The sequence below is a fragment of the Bubalus bubalis genome, chromosome 2 (genome assembly GCF_019923935.1).
Source record: "Bubalus bubalis isolate 160015118507 breed Murrah chromosome 2, NDDB_SH_1, whole genome shotgun sequence".
Classification (NCBI taxonomy): Eukaryota; Metazoa; Chordata; class Mammalia; order Artiodactyla; family Bovidae; genus Bubalus; species Bubalus bubalis.
In genome coordinates, this window is record NC_059158.1 from 61,882,789 (window position 1) to 61,905,462 (window position 22,674).

General features: G+C 37.0%; 1 protein-coding gene across 2 annotated transcripts in view; it reads right to left on the reverse strand.

Moving 5' to 3' along the window:
• Nucleotides 1-346: 346 nt before the first annotated feature.
• The window catches only part of ITGAV (integrin subunit alpha V), a 101,841-nt gene continuing 79,513 nt past the window's right edge, over nucleotides 347-22,674 (reverse strand). For both annotated transcript variants that reach the window (XM_006067879.4, XM_006067880.4), the window contains exons 18-30: nucleotides 20,357-20,494; nucleotides 16,249-16,316; nucleotides 15,492-15,639; nucleotides 14,871-14,963; nucleotides 10,321-10,400; nucleotides 9,862-9,942; nucleotides 8,952-9,057; nucleotides 8,220-8,378; nucleotides 7,282-7,395; nucleotides 2,214-2,327; nucleotides 2,005-2,112; nucleotides 1,319-1,441; nucleotides 347-1,063 (exon numbers count right to left, since the gene is read on the reverse strand). In XM_006067879.4, the coding sequence (XP_006067941.3) occupies nucleotides 968-1,063; nucleotides 1,319-1,441; nucleotides 2,005-2,112; nucleotides 2,214-2,327; nucleotides 7,282-7,395; nucleotides 8,220-8,378; nucleotides 8,952-9,057; nucleotides 9,862-9,942; nucleotides 10,321-10,400; nucleotides 14,871-14,963; nucleotides 15,492-15,639; nucleotides 16,249-16,316; nucleotides 20,357-20,494 (1,428 nt within the window). In that variant the 3' untranslated portion in view covers nucleotides 347-967. The remainder of the gene's footprint in view (nucleotides 1,064-1,318; nucleotides 1,442-2,004; nucleotides 2,113-2,213; nucleotides 2,328-7,281; nucleotides 7,396-8,219; nucleotides 8,379-8,951; nucleotides 9,058-9,861; nucleotides 9,943-10,320; nucleotides 10,401-14,870; nucleotides 14,964-15,491; nucleotides 15,640-16,248; nucleotides 16,317-20,356; nucleotides 20,495-22,674) is intronic.

The following is a 22,674-nucleotide window of genomic DNA, read 5'->3' on the forward strand; positions in this document are numbered from 1 at the left end:
TAATTTTTAGTATAAGTTGACTTAAAGGATTTGAACTATAACTTGTGTGTGTATTAGTTGTTCAGTCAAGTCCACCTCTTTGCGATGCCATGGCCTGTAGCCTGCCAGGCTCCTCTATCCATGGAATTTTCCAGGCAAGAGAACTCCAATACTGGAGTGGGTTGCCATGCCCTCCTCCAGGGAATCTTCCTGACCCGGGGATGAAACCCACATCTTCTGCATTGCAGGTAGATTCTTTACTGCTGAGCTACCAGGAAAAACTAATTTTTTAGTATAAGTTGACTTAAAGGATTTGAAATAGAATTTAAACTTATACAAAATAAAATGTAATCAAATGGACTGTGGATAAAAATATAAATAGAAGTTTAATAGCATGTACTCAATTTTCACATTAAAACAAAAATCTGTACCTTTGCAGTTACAAGAAAGAGTTTTGATGGGATCATGCTTTTTTTTTTTAAAGTCCTACCATATAGGTAATATTAAAATCCAAGTTTATACAGCTATGAAGTTAGCTTGAAAACTCAAGTGTAGTGTAATGTCTATTAACATTATATATCTGCACAAAAGATGTGGATCCTAAGGTCCAAATTTGGATTGCTTTAAAACAACAAAAAAGACAAACAAAATCCAACATACAAAATCAGAAACAGTAATTGTAGGAGGTACTATTTTAGATAAAGTGGTAACTCGGGCACTATCTTATGTACACTGAAGAAGACCTATCACTTGAAATGTTATTATTTAAATACCTAAAAACACAAGTCAGTAGGTGTATTAAATGTATGTATGAACTTAATCACAATGAAAAGGATGACAAATATTGCTCTCACTTTGTGGTTAACACCAATGGGCACCATCAGCAGTATATAGTCTTGGAATTTTATTCCTCAGGAAGGAAATTAAAATCTAAACTGAAGTTGGAACTTCTAATGGATCAGGATGTAGCGTAACTTAAAAATTACAGTTAAGTTTCTGAGTTTCCTTCACCATTTTCATGAGGCTGAAGCTGTTCCCTTTCTTGTTCTTCTTGAGGTGGCCGTACACGCTTAAAAAAGCCCATCTGTCAGGTTAAAAAAAAAAAAAAGAACATCACTGCTACATCAATGAAGAATACAGAAAGTATTCTGAGTGACCATAATATGGCCAAGAAAATTTAACATGATACTTAGTTCAACTTTTCTTCCTTCAAACGTTAAGGAGTGCTCATCATACATCATTATCAAAGGTCCAACCCCTCTGTCCCTCCCTTTTTTCTCTCCCTTCTTCTTTTCTTCTGCTTCCCCTCCCTCCCTCTCTTCCTAAGTCCATCACTTACCCTGTACATTACGAAAACTAAAACAGCCAGTAACAACAATCCTGCTAGAACAGCTAAAATGATCACCCACACGGGTACAGGCATGGGTGCTGGCTGAATGCCCCAGGTGACATTTGTGGTGACCTGTGGAGGAGAAAAAAGTTCTTGAGTCTTAAAAATAGTTCACTGAGTTATTCAACAAATATCTGAATATATACTGCATTTTAAGTTAATGTTACTGACATTATCTTCCAGTATAAGTTATCATTACACATCTGGCATCAATAGCATATACACACTTGAAACTCTCAACTTCATGTTAACTTCTGACTGTCTCTGAAATGATTTTTTAAATAATCTGACCACCCACTTTATGATGCATTGGTTTCATTTTAATCCTCAAATTAAAGATCTATAAAATGCCCTCACTTACTGCAGTTAATTTCCAACTTTCTAACTTTGTGGAGAGAGATTCCCCAAATTTTCCCACATGAAATTCAGTATATGCTAAGTATATTACACACAATAAGATGCTAAAGTCTACCTTAAATAATTCTGGGATGGGGGAGTAAAATAGTATTAAACTAAGTTATAATCCATTCAAATAACTCAATTACTTTATGAAAATAGTTAACTGCTAATACTTAAAAACAACTACAGTATTTAACTGAATACACTTATTTCATTTCCCAAAATCAATGACTTACCAATGTGGAGTTGAAGATGTCCTCAATTGGAAGGTTTTTATAAGGAAACTCTATGACATTAAATGAAGCAGATGACTTCAAAGAATATGAATGATTCTGGTTTTCCTTCTATATGGGAATAACAATAAGATGATTTTCTAGATGTCAGGCCTTTTTTATTTCTTTGAAAAAGTGGATAAATTTGCTGAATGCCGCCTTTCCCCACTTACATTCATAAAGGTCTCGGTCCACAGGAGAGACCTTACATACAGGATTGCACTCTTTCCTCTGTCTAGTCGCCCCACCTGGCAGACAATCTTCAAGCATTCAGCAATTCCACAACCCTGCCAAAAAAATTATTTACTTAAAAGAAAAGATCATTCCATTATCTCTTCAACATATAAAAGTTAGACATTTGACTTGTTTTATATGAAAGCTAAAGAGATCTAGATTCTTTTGCTTTACAGCAATAACGTTTAAAATGAGCAGGCTAACAGCTGAACCTATGAATGTTTCTTGTTATGAAGGGATTGGTTTTACTGTGATTTGTTATGGAAGGATAAACTTTATAATATTAAAATATTTACTTTTATAGCTAGAATTTAACATTCTAAAGAACCCAGAGCATGGTTATTTTAGTAAGACATGAAAATCAGATCACAATATGCCTGTGGAAAAGAAAGAGAAATGGAGTGAATCTTTAATAGTTATTCCATGTCAGACCTATAGAAATCAAGTGGCATGCTGATGGTCTTTGCCACATTTGACATTTTTAATGGTAACTTGAAGGCAGACAGAAGTAACAAATATTCACCATCTTTTTATATGCTGGTCAACCTGCATTAGACATAAACTGTAATGTCATATACATACACCTCACAACAGTGCTATCTAGTAACTGACACCTCCGGTTGATGACTAGAATTAGAAGCAAACTCCTCTGACCTGATAAAAGGCATCTATGAAAAGCGCACAGCTAATACCATACTTACTGGTGAAAGAATGGATGCTTTTCCCATAAGATTAGGAACTGTATGACAATGTCCATTCATGATACTTCTACTCTACACTGTTCAGAAGGTTCTCGCCAGTGCAATTAAGCAAGAAAAAAAAAAATTAAATAAAAGGTATCCAGATCAGAAAGAAAAAAGTAAAACTATCTCTCTTCAGATGATAGAATACTTACAGAAAACTTTAAAGAACCCAAAATAAAACTACTAAAGCTAATAAACAAGTATAGAAAAGGTACAGAACACAAGATCAGTATACAAATGTGAATTATTTTTATATAAACTGTCAATGAAAAATAAAATGAAAAAAAATTTTAAATTCTATTTTAAACAGAATTCAAAAAGAATAAAATATGTAGAAGTTACTTAACCAAGGAAGTGTAAGACTTGTACATGGAAAACTACAAAATATTTTTGAAATAAAGAAGACTTAAATAAAGAAGATAGCTCATATTCAAGGACTGAAAGACTTAACATCAAAATAGAAATACTCTCAAAGTGATAGAGCTAATAAAACTGCTATCAAAATTTCAACAAGTGTTTTTATAGAAATGGACAAGCTGGTCCTAAAACTCACATGGAATTGCCAGGAACCCCAACTAGCCAGGGCTTCCCTTGTAGCTCAGTCGGTGAAGAATCTGCCTGCAAGGCAGGAGACCTGGGTTCGATTACTGGGGCTGGGAAGAGTCCCCGAAGAAAGAAATGGCAACCCACTCCAGTATTCTTGCCTGGAGAATCCCATGGACAGAGAAGCCAGGCAGGCTACAGTCCATGGGGTCACAAGAGTTGGACATGACCACCACCAACAACCAGCCAAAACGCTCTTAAAAAAGAAGAAACACCAGGCAGGGGGCGGTCACACCCCTCAACTTCAAAACTTACTGCAGAAAAACAATAATCAAAAAATTTTGATACTGACATTAGGATACATGCGTAGATCAATGGGGCAAAATTAAGAGTCAAGAAATAAACCCATATATTCACAGTCAATTAATTTTCAACAAGGGAGTCAGGACCATTTAAAGGGAAGAGCTAGGTCTTTCCAACAAATGATGTTGCAAGAACTGGAATACCACATGCAGAGGAATGAATCTGGGCTTCTATTTCACACCATATACAAAAATTAATTCTGTATGGATCAGACATATAAAAATAAGAGCTAAGATTATAAAACTCAGAAAACCAGAAAATTTAGGTGTAAATCTCCAGGACTCTGGGGTAGATAATGGTTTTTAAAATATGACAGTAAAAATATAAGCAACACACAAAAAAATGTACTTGAGAAATTTGGACTTCTTCAAATTTAAAAGCTTTTTTGCATCAAAGGATACTATCAAGAAAGTAAAAAGACAACTTACAGAATGAGAGAAAACATGTGCAGGGTAGCATCTAGAACACTTCACAACTCAACAAGAAAAAGCAAACAACCCCATTTAAACATGGGCAAGCGGTTTGAATAGAGATTCCTCAAAAGAAGATACAGAAATGAAAAAATGCTCAGCACCATTAGGAAATCCAAAAAAAACTACAATGAGGTACAACTTCACTCTAATAAGGAGGACTACAAAATAAATTTCTTTGAAGGCAATAGCAAGTGAAGGCAAGAATGTGGAGAAATTGGGACCCTCTTATACTGCTGGTTGGGAATGTAAAATGGTACAGCCACTTTGGAAAACAGTTTTGCAGTTCTTCAAAAGTTAAATCAAGTTTGGCTGGATGACCACATGACACAGCAGTTGGACCCCTAGATTTATTCTCAAAAAAATTAAAATATATGTTCACACACATGTTTACAGTGGCACTATTCAAAATAGCAAAAAGCGGAAACAACACAAACACTTATCAACTGATGAATGCATAAACAAAATGTGGTATTATCCACAGAATGGAATATTATCCAGCCACAAAACGACTGAAGTACTAATGCATGCTTCACGATGAACCTCAAAAACACTATGCTAAGTCAAAGAAGCCAAACACAAAAGGCCACATTTTATATGATTTCATTGATAGGATATGTTCAAAACAGATGAATCCTCAGAGCGAGCAAGCAGATAGTGGTCTCCAGAGACGGGTGGTAGGCGAGAAGGCAGTGGCTGCTTAGTGCATAGTGTTTCTTTTTGAAGTGATGAAAACGTTTTGGAGTTAGATAATGTACAGTGTTGTGAATATACTAGAGATTACTAAATCATGTATTTTAAAATGGGTAAAATGGCAAATTTTATGTAAATTTTATCTCAAATATTTTAAAAATGTGATTCTGTACGAGGCCAGAAAGAACAGGATCAAAAGTGGGATGAAGATAGAAGGTAACTTCGAATTCACATGGGTTGGTCAGGGAAGTCCAATCTGCCACTTAAGAACAGCAGAAGGAGATGGGGGAGTAAACCACAGAGAGAGTTGGGCAAAGAGCATTTTAGGAGGAGAGCAATTTTAAAAATTAGGAGGTAGAAACAGGCTTGGGGCTGTCTGTTCAATGAAAAGCAAGGTGACCAAAATGGGAAGAGCAGAGTAAGGAGAGGAAATGCAGGCAGCAAGGCAGAAGGACCCAGATCCTGTTTGCCTTGAAGGCTTTTTAGGCTCTGGTTTTCTCCTGAGTTAGATGGGAAGACACAGGAGTGACACAGTAGTAGTGTTCATTGCTCAGTCGTGCCTGACTCTTTGCAATCCCACAGACTGTAGCCCACCAGGCTCCTCTGTCCATGGCATTCTCCAGGCAAGAATACTGGAGTGGGCTGCCATTCCCCTCTCCAGGGGATCTTCCCCACCCAGGGATCGAATCTGGGTCTCCTGCATTGCAGGGAGATTTTTTTTACTGTCTGAGCTATAGGGAAGTCCTTGGGAGTGACATGACTTGACCAATTTTTAAAAAGAGTCACTATGGCTCCTATGTGGCAAATACACTGTCATGGGGATAAGGGCAGAAACATGGAGTCTAACTGGAGGTTTGGCAATAACAGTTCAAGTGCAAGAGGAAGGTGGCCTGGGTTAGATTGTGGCAGTGATACAGATGGCAACAAGGGGTCACTTTCTGTGTGTTGCGAAAATAGACAATGACAGAATTTGCTGATCTGTCAGATATGAAGTTTGAGAGAAAAAAAAAAAAGAGTCAAGCACAACGCCCATGTTTTGGACAGAGAAACGAGCTGGTATTTACTAAAACATGGGACATCACAGAAAGATTAGCATTGGGAAAACTCAAGGGTATATTCTCAGCATTAAGTGTAAGATTCCTATTTAAGAAGAGTTCCAGTAGATAGCTGGATAATAAGAGTCTGGAGTTCAATGCAGAGGAGTGAGTTGGAAATATAAATCAAAGTCATCTACACAGAAACAGTACTTAATAGCCCTGAGAATGATTAAGGTCATCTCACATGGAACTGTGGGATATAACCTCTACAGTGACAGAAATCATCAGTGCAGATACACCTGCACTTCTCCACGTGGTAGCCACTAGCCACACGTGGCCAATGAATATCTGAAATGTGGCTGCTATTTACAAAACTGGACCACACAGATCTAATGAATGACTGGAAGTGGAGCAGCAAGAAATCTGAGCCCTGAAAATCCTCTCTGGAGCTTAAAAGCCTAGAAATAGAGAGTAAGCAGTCGAGAGTTGTGGTAGGAAGACAACCAAGAGAGTAGTGCTCTAGAAGTAAGATAGGAATGTTTCATTATGGAAGAAGTGCTTAATGTGCCCAAAAGTCACTGAGCAGTTAAACTGAAAGAGAGCTAAGAAGAACCATGGGATTCGGAGATATGAAGGTAACTGGTGATTGCGAGTGAACAGAAACACTATACCAGGTGCTCTGCTAGCTGTGGTTTGCAGATGTTAAATTTTAACATCTTTTAACACGTTAAATTTTTAGAACTGGAGTGACAAACCTCTCTATAATATTGTAGTCATTAGGCTGACTCAACAAAAGATGATCATAATGTTAATTATTCTCACATTTTTTGTTGAGGCCTTCTGGGTTTTTTCTACAGTACTGCACATAAGTTGCAAAGATTAGAATGAGACCAAGAAAGAGGTCAGTTAAAGGAGCGCAGTCAGAAAAATAAGTTAGAATATAAAACATTTTTATTAGCAATCTATAAAGATAGATCCTTTGAATAAAATGTGGTGTTAATCCAGTTAGGAAGAGGAAAGTAAGAGGAGTGAATGGTATTAAAATATATAGCTCTTTCCTGCACAGCTGTTGTTATTTTTGAAATGTTCTTTGGCATCAGTTCTATAATCACTTATTTTAAAAACATTTAAAGTGCTTGCTGTTGGAATGGCACTTACCAAAGTGTGAACATCTCCTTCATTGAGGGTGAGATCCCGCTTCGTGATGAGATGGTTCCGGTCGCCTTGCCCACCAATTGTATCATTCTTTTCACTTGTTTGTGAATTTGAGATCTAGGATTACATTAATAAACTGGTGGTAAATAACAATGGAAAATATTTTGCATAAAAATTTTGGCATAAACTGTTACACGTGATGAAAATACAGCCACTAAAAATTTGGTATGATAGAAAATTCACCACTTACTATATGGCTAACGCTAAGCACAGAAAATAAAGATGAGTCCTTAATATGTGGGGAAAAATTACCTCTGCCTAGCCATCATTTTCTCCCCTTGCATAGTGAGAGCAGAAATTGATAAAATATACAAAACAGTCTGAAATTTCACAGTGTACATCTGTGATGTGTGTCAAGAGTATACATTTCTTTGTTTTGTTTTCTTAACCCTCCTTTTTCCCAACTGCAACAGCTTCTTATCCAAAGATACATGCTAGGATAGAGAGGACTATATCTAAAAGTAAATAGAATTTCATAAAATGATATTTTCTAGGTCAAGTCAAAAAAGCCAGGAGTAAAAGGTTACATCTTACCCCAAAGACAAAAATTTGGACATCCAAACACCCTTGATATAATATCACATGTGGATAAAACCACTCTGTGATGAAACCAAAGTCAAACTGGATCACTTAAGAATATCTCCAGAGGCTCACTAAATACTACATAAATAAATGGTTCAGCAGAACATCATAGAATTCATCCTTACTCATCACACAAATAAACAATCTAATCCATAGCATACTGGTTATGAACTAAAATATTTTTGCAGAATGGATTTATTACTAAAACAACTGCTTTATTTTATGCATTTCTTTTATAGATTTAGAAAGAAAAGCAATAAAACATCAGCATAATAAACGGCTGCTATGAAGCATATTACCTTAATTCTCAAAGGGTTAATCTCCATATCTGAAGTGCAGTTCATTGGCCCATCAATATCATATTGAAGGATGTACAACAAGGTGTTATTGTTATATTTGTAAGGCCACTGAAGATGTAGCATTGCCTTGCTGAATGAACTCGGACCGTTGTTTCTCAGCTAATGAGGAAAAAAAAATGCAAATACTTTGGGCAAAAATCTATAATCTGTCCCCTACATCATCTTTAGGAATCCTGAAGCAACAGCCTTTGACTAACAGCAGAGTTTCCATAGTTACTCCAATATTACATCATGATCATTAGTATGCAAAAGAATCAAACTCAACATCTGCCTCCGAATAGGGCGGTATGTGTCAGGATAAAAATATAAACAAAAGAGGAAAACATGAAAAAGTTACTGATAAGTGGCATAGAAAATTTTCTTCCCACAGAATCAAAATTTTACTCATCGACCTATTCCTTTTACCCAAGTACAACTAATCGGTTTTAAACAACAGTTTGTATAAACAGCTTTCTTTTACCACTTGAAGTTACTTGTCTAATGGAAATGAGCTTAAGAATGGGGAAAAAATTCTAAGACATCTCTGGTACAAAATTAAACTATGCAGAGTTCACATGAAATTTACATAGATTTGTTTTCTTTTTGTTTTTTGGACTTGTTTTTTAAAAGTAGCCTATCTGTTCCTCCCTCTGTTGTCTCTCTACCAAGTATCAATTAAATCCAACTGCAAACCTCATAGATGTGCTGAACAACTGGCCCAACATCTTCTTCAGTCTCAGGGTTCTCTTTGTACTTCCAATTTGGAATCGGAAGAAAGATATGATCAGGACTTGAGACTCTAAACAATGACCAAAGAAAACCTACCATGAATATCAAAATGATACGGTCAGTTCATTTTCAAAAGTACCTAGTATCCAAATGAATAAAATCAGAATTTTTAAAAAAACACCAAAGACAAAAAAAATTATACTTGTACGTGTACATGCACAGAGGGACATACAAACTCGTCTTTACTGAATCCAGTGTAACAGATGAATTGGTAATAGGCAAACATTTCTGCATAAAAGTTCAATAAATTTATTTTATGCTGCTTTTGCCATTTCTGGTTTATTACCAGAGAATTAGCAAATAAATATTTGGGGCTTTGGAATACACCCAGAGCCTTCTTATTCCTACAGAAGCTATAGTTCTAGCTTCTGTAGGAATAAGAACATATACTATCCAAAAGAAGTTAGGGGGCCTAAGACTTGGACATGAGTTATGTGCTGTGCTTAATTGCTCAGTCGTGTCTGACCCACTGTAGCCTGCCAGGCTCCTCTGTCCATGAGGATTCTCCAAGCAAGAACACTAGAGTGGGTTGCCATGTCCTCCTCCAGGGGATCCTTCCCAACCCAGGGATTGAACCCAGGTCTCCCATATTGCAGACGGATTCTTTACCGTCTGAGCCACCAGGGAAGCCCTGGACATATCTATGCCTATGGCTGATTCATGTTGATATTCGGCAGAAAACCACAAAATTCTGTACATTAATTATCCTTCAATTAAAAAATAAATAATTTTTTTAATATTAAAAAAAAGTAACTACTTTTTAAAGTAGTTTAAATCATGAGAATAAGATACTCAACTGGGTAATCATACTGACCCTCTTATCTCAACAGCAGCTAAAACAGCAAGGTCAACTTTGTAAGATACAACCGGGCTTACTTTATCAAAAAGATTGGAGCTGAAAAAGAAAAAAAATAAATTTAGGACTGAATTTATTGATGAGCATAATTATCATCAAAATCATACAGAGGCAAATGCAGTGAAACTAAAAGTGAACAAATGAAAAGCAATAAAGAAATGACAAACTACACAAAATAATTATTTTCATTAGCATTTAATTCTAAGAAGATGAGCTTTATTTAACTTTTATTTTTGTCTTAAAACTCAAAAATAATAAAATTATTCTTATCATGTAAATATTGGTCTTAAAATTTGATAACTAAGTACTAAAACTTTAGTCTATCCTATTTCACAATACTTAAGTATACTGCAAAATATATTTATAACAAACGCTATTTCCTCAAAAGTTATAGACAGAAAAAAGTTGTCTTCACACCTTTGAATTTGTAAATCAAATTTCACAGACGTATCCATCTCTGATTGCTGGTGCACACTGAAACGGAGACCAGCTAAGAGCTAAAGGAGGAAGAGAATGTTAATGTTAGTTAGAAACATGTCAAACAAGTGAAATTTCAAATCCAATGTCTAAAGAAAAAAGAATGGTCTAAAACAGGGTTTTTCTGAACTTAAAACTGAAAGTACTCTCGCAAAAATAACTAAGCCTGCTGCTGCTGCTGCTGTTCAGTCCCTTCAGTCATGTCCGACCCTCTGCGACCCCATGGACTGTAGAATGCCAGGGTCCTATGTCTGTGGAATTCTCCAGGCAAGAATACTGGAGTGAGTTGCCATGCCCTTCTCCATAGGATCTTCTTGACCCAGCAATCGAACCGCGTCTGTGGCTCCTGCATTACAGGCAGATTCTTGACCAGTGAGCCACCAGGGAAGCCCTAAGTCTGATCTTCTATTAAGATACTCAGACCAATCCATAATGGAGCCTGTTTAACAACAATGATTAATCATATCTCCTTATAATATTAACGTATTATCTCCTTATAATGTCAACTAATATTAACTGTCTGAAAAATGCAAGAAGAACCACTGATCCAATGAAAGTACAGTAGTTATATACAAGATTTTGTGACAGGAAGCTAATACCTGAACTTGTGTTAATAGAGCAGGAAGAAATAGACGGTTTACAAGACTCAGAGAGCCTGACTAAAAAGGAGAGAAGTAGGGCCAGAAGCAGAATTTCTCTACGCCACCTACAAGTCCATCAATAACAAACATCTTAACTTCTGCAGGCAGAAAATTGTTATTTTAAAGAAAACAACTGAGCTACAAAGTTAGAGAAAGCAGGCTTCTTGGAAGTCATATAAAAGACATCTAAAAATGGCCCTTCTAGGGGACTCCATCAAACCACCTCTCACTTTACAAAGCCTGGAGCCGGCCGTAAGAATTAACCTGGAATTATCTTTCCTGAATACACAGGGAGTAAGAAAGTCAGAGAGAATGAGTGTATGAGAAAATAAAAGGCACGTTCACTTCTTAATAAAACACTGCATTAAATACAACTTTGAAATGTAACTTTGAGGACTCTATTCAAGCCGTCTTCCCCAAGAGACCATACATCTAGAAATAATTATGACTTTCAAGGGAAAAATATATTTAATGAAATATGGAATATTTATTTTTTATTGAAATATATTAATATTTGACACACAACACTGTGTAAAGTTAAGATATACAATATGTTGATTTCATACATTACATGATTACCATTGCAGCAATAACTGTAACTCTGTCACATCACAAAATTATAACTTCTTTATTTGTGGTTGGAAGAATTAAGATCTAATCTCTCACAAGTTTGACACCATATTCTTGTCTATAATCATTACACCGCACATTAGATCTCTAGGACTTATTTACTAGTCATTGAAAGACTGTACCCTTAAAAACATCTAATAGGACACTGTCTGTAAGGGTAGATATGGAATTTGCAGTCCCATATTATCACAGATAATGCCAGGCTGGATGAAGCTCAGATTGGAATCAAGATCGCATCCAGTCCCATCACTTCATGGCAAACAGATGAGACAAAAATGGAAACAGTAATAGACTTTATTTCCTTGGGTGCCAAAATCAATTCAGACAATGACTGAAACCATGCAATTAAGACACTTGCTTCTTGGAAGAAAAGCTATGACAAACCTAGACAGCATATTAAATAACCAGAGACATCACTTTGCTGACAAAGGTCCCTATTGTCAAAGCCATAGTTTTTCCAGGAGTCATGTACAGATGCGAGAGTCGGGCCATGAAGGCGGCTGAGCACCTAAGAATTGCTACTTTTGAACTAGAGAAGTGCTAGAGAAGACTCGAGAGTCCCTTGGACAGCAAGGAAACCAAACCAGTCAATCCTAAAGGAAATCAGCCCTGAATATTCATTTGAAGGACTGATGCTAAAGCTGAAGCTCTAATACTTTGGCCACCTGATGTGAAGGGCAGACTCATTAGGAAACACTCTGATCCTGGGAAAGGCTCAAGGCAGGAGGGAAAGGGGACAATAGAGGACAAGATGGTTGGATGGCATCAGTGACTCAATGGACATGAGTCTGAGTAAACTCCAGGAGATAGTGAAGGACAGGGAAGCCCGGCATGCTGCAGTCCATGGGGTAGCAAAGAGTCAGATATGACTGAGCGACTGAATAACAATTATCACAGATCTTCTAAGAGAGTTCCAGAAAAACATCTATTTCTGCTTTATTGATTATGCCAAAGCCTTTGACTCTGTGGATCACAATAAACTGTAGAAAATTCTGAAAGAGATGGGAATATCAGACCACCTGACCTGCCTCTTGAGAAACCTATATGCAGGTCAGGAAGCAACAGTTAGAACTGGACATGGAACAACAGACTGGTTCCAAATAGGAAAAGGAGTACATCAAGGCTGTATATTGTCACCCTGCTTATTTAACTTATATGCAGAGTACATCACGAGAAATGCTGGGCTGGAGGAAGCACAGGCTGGAATCAGGATTGCTGGGAGAAATATCAATAACCTCAGATATGCAGATGACACCACCCTTATGGCAGAAAGTGAAGAGGAACTAAAAAGCCTCTTGATGAAAGTGAAAGAGGAGAGTGAAAAAGTTGGCTTAAAGCTCAACATTCAGAAAACTAAGATCACAACATCTGGTCCCATCACTTCATGGGAAATAGATGGGGAAACAGTGGAAACAGTGTCAGACTTTATTTTTGGGAGCTCCAAAATCACTACAGATGATGACTGCAGCCGTGAAATTAAAAGACGCTTACTCCTTGGAAGGAAAATCATGACCAACCTAGATAGCATATTAAAAAGCAGAGATATTACTTTGCCAACCGAGGTCCGTCTAGTCAAGGCTATGGTTTTTCCAGTGGTCATGTATGGATGTGAGAGTTGGACTGTGAAGAAAGCTGAATGCTGAAGAATTGATGCTTTTGAACTGTGGTGTTGGAGAAGACTCTTGAGAGTCCCTTGGACTGCAAGGAGATCCAACCAGTCCATCCTAAAGGAGATCAGTCCCGGGTGTTCTTTGGAAGGACTGATGCTGTAGCTGAAACTCCAGTACTTTGGCCACCTGATGTGAAGAGCTGACTCATTGGAAAAGACCCTGATGCTGGGAGGGATTGGGGGCAAGAGGAGAAGGGGACGACATAGGATGAGATGGCTGGATGGCATCACCGACTCGATGCACATGAGTTTGGGTGAACTCTGGGAGTTGGTGATGGATAGGGAGGCCTGGCGTGCTGCAATTCATCGGGTCGCAAAGAGTCGGACATGACTGAGTGACTGAACTGAACTGATGTGTCATTATTAATAAATTAAATTTTATTGAAAAGGTAACAAGAAATATACTGCTGCTTTTTTCCCCCTTGATACTAACAATTCAAAAAGGTATATTTTGTCTCCTTTTTTAGAAGATTTGGGAAGCAATCCACTGAGTGCTTCTTCTCAAGCTTCTGGGCTACTTTCTCTACCACCTAAAGAGAAGTCTGATCCAACCAATGTGCAGTTTGATCCTAATGGGATGACCTTACAGGTTTCACATTAATAAAGTGTGACGTGAAAGTGTTAGTCATTCAGTCCTGTCTTGACTCTTTGCAACCCTATGGACTGTAGCTCACCAGGTTCCTCTGTCCATGGAATTCTGCAAGCAAGAATACTGGAGTTGGTAGCCATTCCCTTCTCCAGGGGATCTTCCCAGCCCAAGGATAGGACTTGGGCCTACTTGCACTGCAGGCAGATTCTTTCTAGTCTGAGCCACCAGGGGAGCCCCAGTTAATGAGATCACTCTAACTCACCTAAGAATAACAGTCTCAGTATTTGTCAGAGTAGCTTTGAGGGTGCATTAAAGCACCAGTTTAAAACATCAAAGTTACAATCTATCCTTAGTTTAAATCATGTTCTCATCCATTCACCAAACTGAAGGCAAAGAGCAGCTTACTGAATACAGGTAATAGCACAACTCACTACTTTGGTATCTTAATCAAAACTAAGCTCTAATAATCGTTACATTCTAAATCAAAACCAACTGAAGTACTATTTTGAAGTTTTTATTAAAAAAAAAAAAAAAGACAATTACTATGGGACTTCCCTGGTGGTCCAATGGTTGAGAATCTGCCTTGCAATGTAGGGGATACCAGTTCAATCCCAGGTCCCGGAAGATCCCATATGCTACAGAGCAGCTATAGACCTATGCACCGCAACTGCTGAGCCCATGCTCCAGAGCCCACGAGCCACAACTACTTCTCCCATGTGCTGCAGCTACTGGAGCCCAAGCTCCACGACAGGAGAAGCCACTGCAGGGAGAAGTCCGAGCACCACAGAAAGGAGTGGCCTCTGCTCACACCTGGAGAGGGCCCACGTGCAGCAACAGAGACCCACCATAATCAAAACATAAATTAAAAATAATCAAACAAATGACTGTGGACAAACCCACAGAAAAATATGCTAATCTCTATGAAAGAACAAAAGAGACCCATTTAATTAAAATATCTTACTTGAGTTCCAGCCTTCATTGGGTTTCCAAGGTCACAAACCACCTGGCGGGTTTGGTTTTCTGTCTTAAACGCACAGGAAAGTCTTGCTAAGGCCTTGGATAGATGAAGAAAGAGGATTGAAGGGAAAATAAATTAATCACTAAAAAAAAAAAGCAGAAGCCATACTAAAACTGTAAAGTTTCTAGACAATATGATACATTTGGATGTTTGGGTTTCTTGCTTTACAAAGCAAACAGATCTATTTGAATAATGAGGGATATGGGGGAACCAGAACTGTGTTCAGTTGCCATATATACATGCAGAAGTGTTTCAGAACGATCCCTAGAGGACTTAGACACATAACCATATTATTTCTGACAAATTATTTGATGGCCAGGCTTAGACCCTTTATCCATCTGACCTTGTGTCAGGCACTTAGCTAGCAATTTTTAAAAAGTCATATCAATGCATTATGCAAAGTACTAGGCTTGAAAAGAATTATGTAAGACAGGCACTCTATTGTCTAGCAATTTAGCCTTAGGTAGAACAGCTAAGCTGTAGTATAATAAATAGGGTAGCTGCTCATTAATGTTAATGTGAACCATGAGTGCATTTCGATTTTTAAAGAGGCAGCTTGCTTACTTCACTGTTACGGACAACCCCGATGAAATCAGCCTGCAGTGGGATGGAAACGATGAGCTCGGCTTCATAGGCACCTTCCCCCTGATTCTGAGCCTTAACAATCAAGGTCAGAGGGTTGTCGTCCCCAATATAGATCTTCTTTTGATCACTACAAGTTAATATAAATCTAGTCAATGAAGAAAGACTGCGCAGCAAGAGCATGACTGTTCAAAGCACTGACAGTGTTCAACGGCATCTCAGGATATTTTGAGACCACTGCACAGATCAACACTGAACTGGAAATAGCACGCTGGGTGCAAACTCAACGTTTCTCCCAATCAAAGAAAACACTGATGCCTTTCTCATATCACTATCACTCAAATCTATTATGGAAATAATTTTATATCCCTTTGTACTTATTAATTTCCTGATTTTTTCTAAAAGTTGAACTAATCCCCTGGTCATGATACTTACAATATTTGCTATAATTTATACATTATATAAAATGGTAATACGTCCTTTAGTCAAGAGACAATCTTTAAGAGAATACAATGCTACTTTGTGACACTACTCCATACTGATGAAAAAAGATCTGTTAACCTAGGCAGCTGGTGAAACACACAGCCTATTTTTCTAAAGCTCAACATTCACTCCTTTACTGAAAATCATGCATTATCCTCCAATTTAACTAATTCTCATTGCTATTACTTTAATAGAAAAATGTGCTCTTTCATTTCAATTTCTTATTATACAGTCTATTATTTGGAGCAAAACTTACCTATCTACAGAAACCTCCAGTTTGGGTTTACAGACATTGTCTTCACCACAGTCAAGAAGAATATGAGCCTAGAAAAAAGTTTTTAATTTTTTTCTACATGAATAAATACCAATACAGGCCATACACAGTGTATATTAATATATAGATGGATGTATATATATATTATATACAACTTATATATACCTGAATGCAAAAGGGATCATGGCTGCCTGTTTTTAAACAGGTCAGTGTTAGCTAGTAAGAATGAAAAGGAAGGAAAAGATTCATAGGGTATAATACAATTAGTTGGAACCTTTTAGGTCTATCTCGAATTAAGCTGTTATGACTTTGGAATGAAGTGTAGAATAGAAAGTAATACTGAATTTAGAGTTTGGCTTTAATCTGCTACTGCTAAGTTGTGTGATCCTGGGCCAAAGAAGCGCCTTTACAGAATTTCTCATTACAGACTATGCCTCTGCATTGCAGAGAATAAGGAGTAAAAGAATAAGGAGCTGTGGATGCATAGCAGCAATTCAGACAGACAGACTAAATGGAACAGAAACTGGATGAAAGGAGTTCCTCATTGGCATGGCCATCTGGAAAGAGATAAAGAAAAAGGACCCAGAAGCATTAAGTTAGCAGATCCAGGACAGATACAATAAACAAAGACCTCAACACTTTCTCCCTCTAGATATGATCATATGATGTGTCAGCCAGAACACTGTGGAAAACCCAGCAGAAAGACATAGTGGAGGAAGCAGAAGAAGAAGTTGGGCAGGATGTGAAATAAGAAACATAAAAATTAATAAAAGAGGAAAGAAAAAAATGATTAAGCCATTCTTGGTTTGTCTATTGTTAACATCCAAAGGGCTTCAGGTCCTAAGGCAAACAGAAAAGAAAAAGATTTAAAGGGGAAAAATATTGACAGGCTTTCTTGAAAACAACAAAACTATGCTTTCAAGTTACAAGAATATATGGCTTTTCAGAATAAAATTATATGATAGAGATCTTAACTGACAACGTAACTGGGATGAAACCCAACAATACATGTTAACTAATTCACTGACCTATATGTAAACAGCTGCTATGTGCTTCAAGAAGTTGGGGGGAGGGGGGGAGGGCCAGGATCATTAGAAGAATTTTGAGGTAACTGCACAAGTCATATCAAAGACAATCAACTGCTAACTTAGTTCATGAACTAAGAGTGTATTTAATGATATGTGATATGGTGTGTATTAAAAGTCCCGGTTAGAATGATGAGTATCTGAAGTTTGAAATGAGAATTATTATGAAATATTAATAAACTACAATAAAGGGATATTTGACTAACTACCACTCTACACTGAAGAAAAAGGATTAGGCTGGCATTGGTGCAACTACAGCATTAAAATACACTATCAGGAAAGAATAGCTTCAGAAAAGGAAAAAGAGCACTATCTTCCATTCACAGAGAACTAAATCTCTACAGTTACATACTTAGTATCTTACACAGAGTAAGAACTTAATACACATTTGAATGAACAACCAGGAGGCGGTGGGGGGGTGGGGGGCTGCTGCTGCTAAGTCGCTTCAGTCATGTCTGACTCTGTGCGACCCCATAGACGGCAGCCCACCAGGCTCCCCCGTCCCTGGGATTCTCCAGGCAAGAACACTGGAGTGGGTTGCCATTTCCTTCTCCAATGCATGAAAGTGAAAAGTGAAAGTGAAGTCGCTCAGTCGTGTCCAACCCTTTGTGACCCCATGAACTGCAGCCTACCAGGCTCCTCTGTCCATGGAATTTTCCAGGCAAGAGTACAGGAGTGGGGTGCCATTGCCTTCTCCGGGGTGGGAGGGGCTGGGGGTGGTGGGTTAAAAAGCACTTTTTCTGCAGAAAGCACTAAATCTGTGACTCCAAAGGATAAGGGTACAGAAAGGAAAACTCAAGAGCTGCTTTGTCCAATAGAGAAGCCACAACAAGCTACACGTGGCTTTTGAGCACTTGAAATGTACCTAGTATGATGGAGGTAGGGGGGCGGGGGGGGGGGTGTTTGAGTTTTACATTTCATTTAATATTAATTAATTTAAATTTAAAAACTGATACTTGATTCTGCGACTGGAAAACTTCTAGTATAACTTTTAGAATAACTTGGCTATGTGACTCTACTTTTCAGTTGCAAATCCTATGACTTCTATATGCAGAAAAAATATTTCTGACGAAGCTTTAGCATCTGAATTGAGATGTGCTACAGTATAATACACTCTGGATTTTGAAGACAGTAAAAAACAATATAAAGAATTTCATGGAAAAAAGTGACTATTTGGAAATATGGTTTTTAAAGATGTAATTAAGTTAAAATGACATTGTTAGGGTGGGCCCTAATCCAATATGGTGGTGGTGGTGGTGAAGTCGCTCAGTCGTGTCCAACTCTTGCAGCCGCGTGGACTGTGACCTGCCAGGCTCCTCTGTCCATGGGATTCTCCAGGCAACAATACTGGAGTAGGCTGCCATTTCCTTCTCTAGGGGATCTTCCTAATCCAGGATTGAACCTGGGTCTCCTGCGTTGCAAGCAGATTCTTTACCGACTGAGCTATGAGGTAAGCCCTAATCCAATATGACCTGTGCTTTATAAGGAGATTAGAACACAGACACAGAGGGGAGACCACATAGAGACACAGGGAGAAAGTGACCACTACAAGCCAGCGGGAAAAGCTTCAGAGGAAACCAATACTGCCCACACTTTGATCTCCGACTTTAAGCCTCCAGAATTGTGAGAAAATAAATTTCTATTATTTCACCACCCATTCTGTGGCACTTTGTAATAGCAGTCCTAGCAAACTAATACAGATATAGTATTAAAATTACAGTCACCAGTTTTCTATTTTTTTTAATGTTACTGATCAGTAAATTTAAATTACGAATGTGTCTCACAGTATATTTCTATTAGAAAGCAGTACTTTAAAGAGTGTACAGTAAAAAAAAGTGAGTAATATGACCAGGGAAATAAAGGGCATTTTAGAGAGAAGTAAATAAGCATGTTGGGGTAGGTAATTAACACAGAAATGAGAGTTCATAATAAAACTAAGAATACAGAAAGAAAGATGCCTGAGAATAGGTAATGTCCTTGTTGAAACAAAAGTAGAACACAGAGGAAACAAAGATTCAAATAATGAAGAAGTGGAGGTGGAGAAAGGGAAGAAAGTCAAATATTAAAGTTATTATTTCCCTCAAATCAGATTCCAAAGTTAGCCAGTTTGATAAGCTGCCTTTAAATTATATTGGTATTAAAGAGATTGGTGATCCCAGTAAACTAATGTTAACACTAATAAATGGTTTCCAAAAAATTCCACAATTATAAACAGAAAATAATTATAACCCATATATCAAAATGCATAATGTAAAAGTAACAATTAACTTTTTTTAAAACTGTAAAACTGAACAACAGACTATAAGAGGCTCATATGTTCATTATTAAATTAATCAAAGTAACACTGTGCATCCCCTAAAAATATAAATTGTAAAAAATACGAACTAAGAACAATGTTTGTAAGTTCTATACTAGTGGGTAGTGGAAAGCAGCATCTATACTATTTATATGCAAAATAAATATAAGATAGCTATATAAAATAAATTATAAAATTAAAACTATAACATATAGCAAACATATATAAAATATATTCCTTATAAAATTCTGTGTTGCTGTATTTGATTTTATCAAAAGAATGATTTATATACTATATATGCATATGTGTGTGTATACACTAGTTTTTAAAATATAAATCAAAGATAACATAAACTTGTTTAGCAAAATACTAAAATACTATGTATTACTTGGCATCTTGTTGGTTTCCTTGAATTACTTTATTGTTTTATGTATTCAAAATGCGACCTTGTCGTCCTCTGCATATAAGCTGAGTGGCTTTGAATGTCTCCTCCCCTCTGACTTCTCTGACTAAAAATGCAACATTATAGAAGCAATCCTTGTATAGCTGAGTCCCTTTGCTGTGCACCTGAAACCACCTCAATATTGTTAATCTGCTATACTCCAATGCAAAAAGATTAAAAATATAAAATAAAAGCCATTCTTCATGCTATTTAAAAAGTGAATTATAAGATTTTTTAAAAAGATAAAAGAATAAAAAAGTACAGTACCTGTCGACTAACATTGGCAGGAGTAAACTGGTTAAGAATAGGTTGCAACCCTGTTGCATCAGCAGCTGTTCGATAATCCAACCAATACTCCATAAAAATAGTAATTGGAGTGAGTTTGTCTCTAAATTCAGATTCATCCTAAAAATGGAAAAGCTTTGAATTAATTACAACATCAACCTAAGTAAGACATCAAGCTATCTGTAGAAATCCGTAAGCGCACAATACAAAGCCAGCTGTACTCAGCCCTGATCCAATTCTACCACAACTCTCCGTAAAACTACACTTATATAAGAATAGGATATCCATAAAGAAGACTATCATTATCCATTGAGAATCCTTAACCAACTTTGTTTTGCAATGTAATATTTGATTCACACAAAAATATATGAGACCTGTTAATAAAATGAGCACTCCAACACATACCCAATATAAATAGTAACTAGGACATTACCTATATTGCTTAAGCTACTACATGCTCTTTTCATCCCTTTGTCTTCCTTCCAGAGGTAATCATTCCATTAGCTTGCTCACAGTAGTTTTACTCTAGTGTATATGTCTCTAAAACAGCATGTTCTTCACATTGCTTTTCCTGTTTATTTTAAAATGAGATCATAAGTATTCTTCTGTTATTTGCTTCAGCACTTTTTTAGAAGATTCATTCTCACTATTGCATGTAGCAAGGTTAATTTTTATTGCTGAGTAACTGGAGTGGATAGCCTTTCCCTTCTCAAGGGGATCTTCCCAACCCAGGGATCAAACCCAGATCTCCCACATTGCAGGAGAATTCTTTACCAGCTGAGCCACAAGGGAAGCCCAAGAATACTGGAGTGGGGTAGCCCATCCCTTCCTCAAGGGATCTTCCTGACCCAGGAATTGAACCAGGGTCTCCTGCGTTGCAGGCAGATTCTTTACCAACTGGGCTATCAGGGAAGCCCATGTTGAGTAATACTTATAATAAATCCACAGTTCATCAATTATTTTTTGGATTTCTTTGGGTTTTTGGTTTATTTTTGCTATTACCAAAAAAAAAAAAAAGTATCATTCTACACAGTGGAAAGGAGATTTGTCGGCTAAGATAATACCATATTATCTTCCAAAATCTTCACAGCATTTACACTGCCATCAGCAACACCTAAGAATTCTCATTAATTCACAGCTGGACCAAGCAATAGGTACTGGTAGACTTTGCGTATAAAATGGTATTTCTTCATAGTTGAAGCTTGAGGTATTTGTCTTGTTTGCAAATATCATGAACAGTTATTTAATCAAAAACCTTTCTCACACTTCAAGTAAGATGGCCATGTTTTCAGTCTATTCATGTGTGAAGTTACACTTCTATACTTTTAATGTTAACCCACTCTGGGATACATGCAAGTTGGTCTGTTTTTTAATTTTCTTTATAAACAGCTTGGATTGAGTTCGCTTATATTTGGTTAGTAATTCTTTATCTATGTCTTTGTGTAAGACTCATGAATTCTTGTTTATACTATCCTTGGCCAGTCTAGGTATCAATTACACTAGCTTCAGAAAATAAACTGGAAATACATCTTGTTTTTCTATTCTTTCTAAGAGCTTAATATTGGAATATCTCATTCCTGACAGCTTAGACACTATTGCCTATAAAATTATTTTAGGTCTTGTGATCTGTTTGTGTAAAGACTTTTTAAACTGCCAGTTCAATTTTCAGAATGGTTTATATGGTTAAGTGGATTGTTGGGGTTTTCTACGTCTTCAAGTAACAGTTGTGTCATGTTTTTCTAAGAATGTTTTTGTTTTCTTGGTACAAGGTTGTTCATAACATTCTATTATTTTAATTCCTCCATTATCTATGTGCCTGCGAGTGAAGTTGCTTCAGTCATGTCCGACTCTTTGCTACCCCATAGACTGTACCCCTCCAGACTCCTCTGTCCATGGGATTTCCCAGGCAAGAATACCGGAGTGGGTAGCCATTCTCTTCTCCTGGGCATCTTCCCAACCCATGGATTGAACCTGGGGTCTCCCGCACTCTAGGCAGATTTTTTACTGCTGAGTCACCAGGAATGTCCTTTTTTAATTTTTAATTTTGTGGAGGTTTTTTGGGGTTTTTTCCCCCTTCCATTTTTTCCCTCAAGCTTTCATTTAAACAGTATTTAAGGCTATATACATTTACCTTTATATTATGCTTTTTGGATATCCTACATATTTTGATATTTCCATTATAATTCACTTCTAAGTAAATTTCTAGTATGATCTTTTTTTTAATCCATAAGTTTCTTAAAATCACAATTCCTAATTCTCAATTTAAATTTGTTACTGATTTCTAAAAATTGCACTATAAT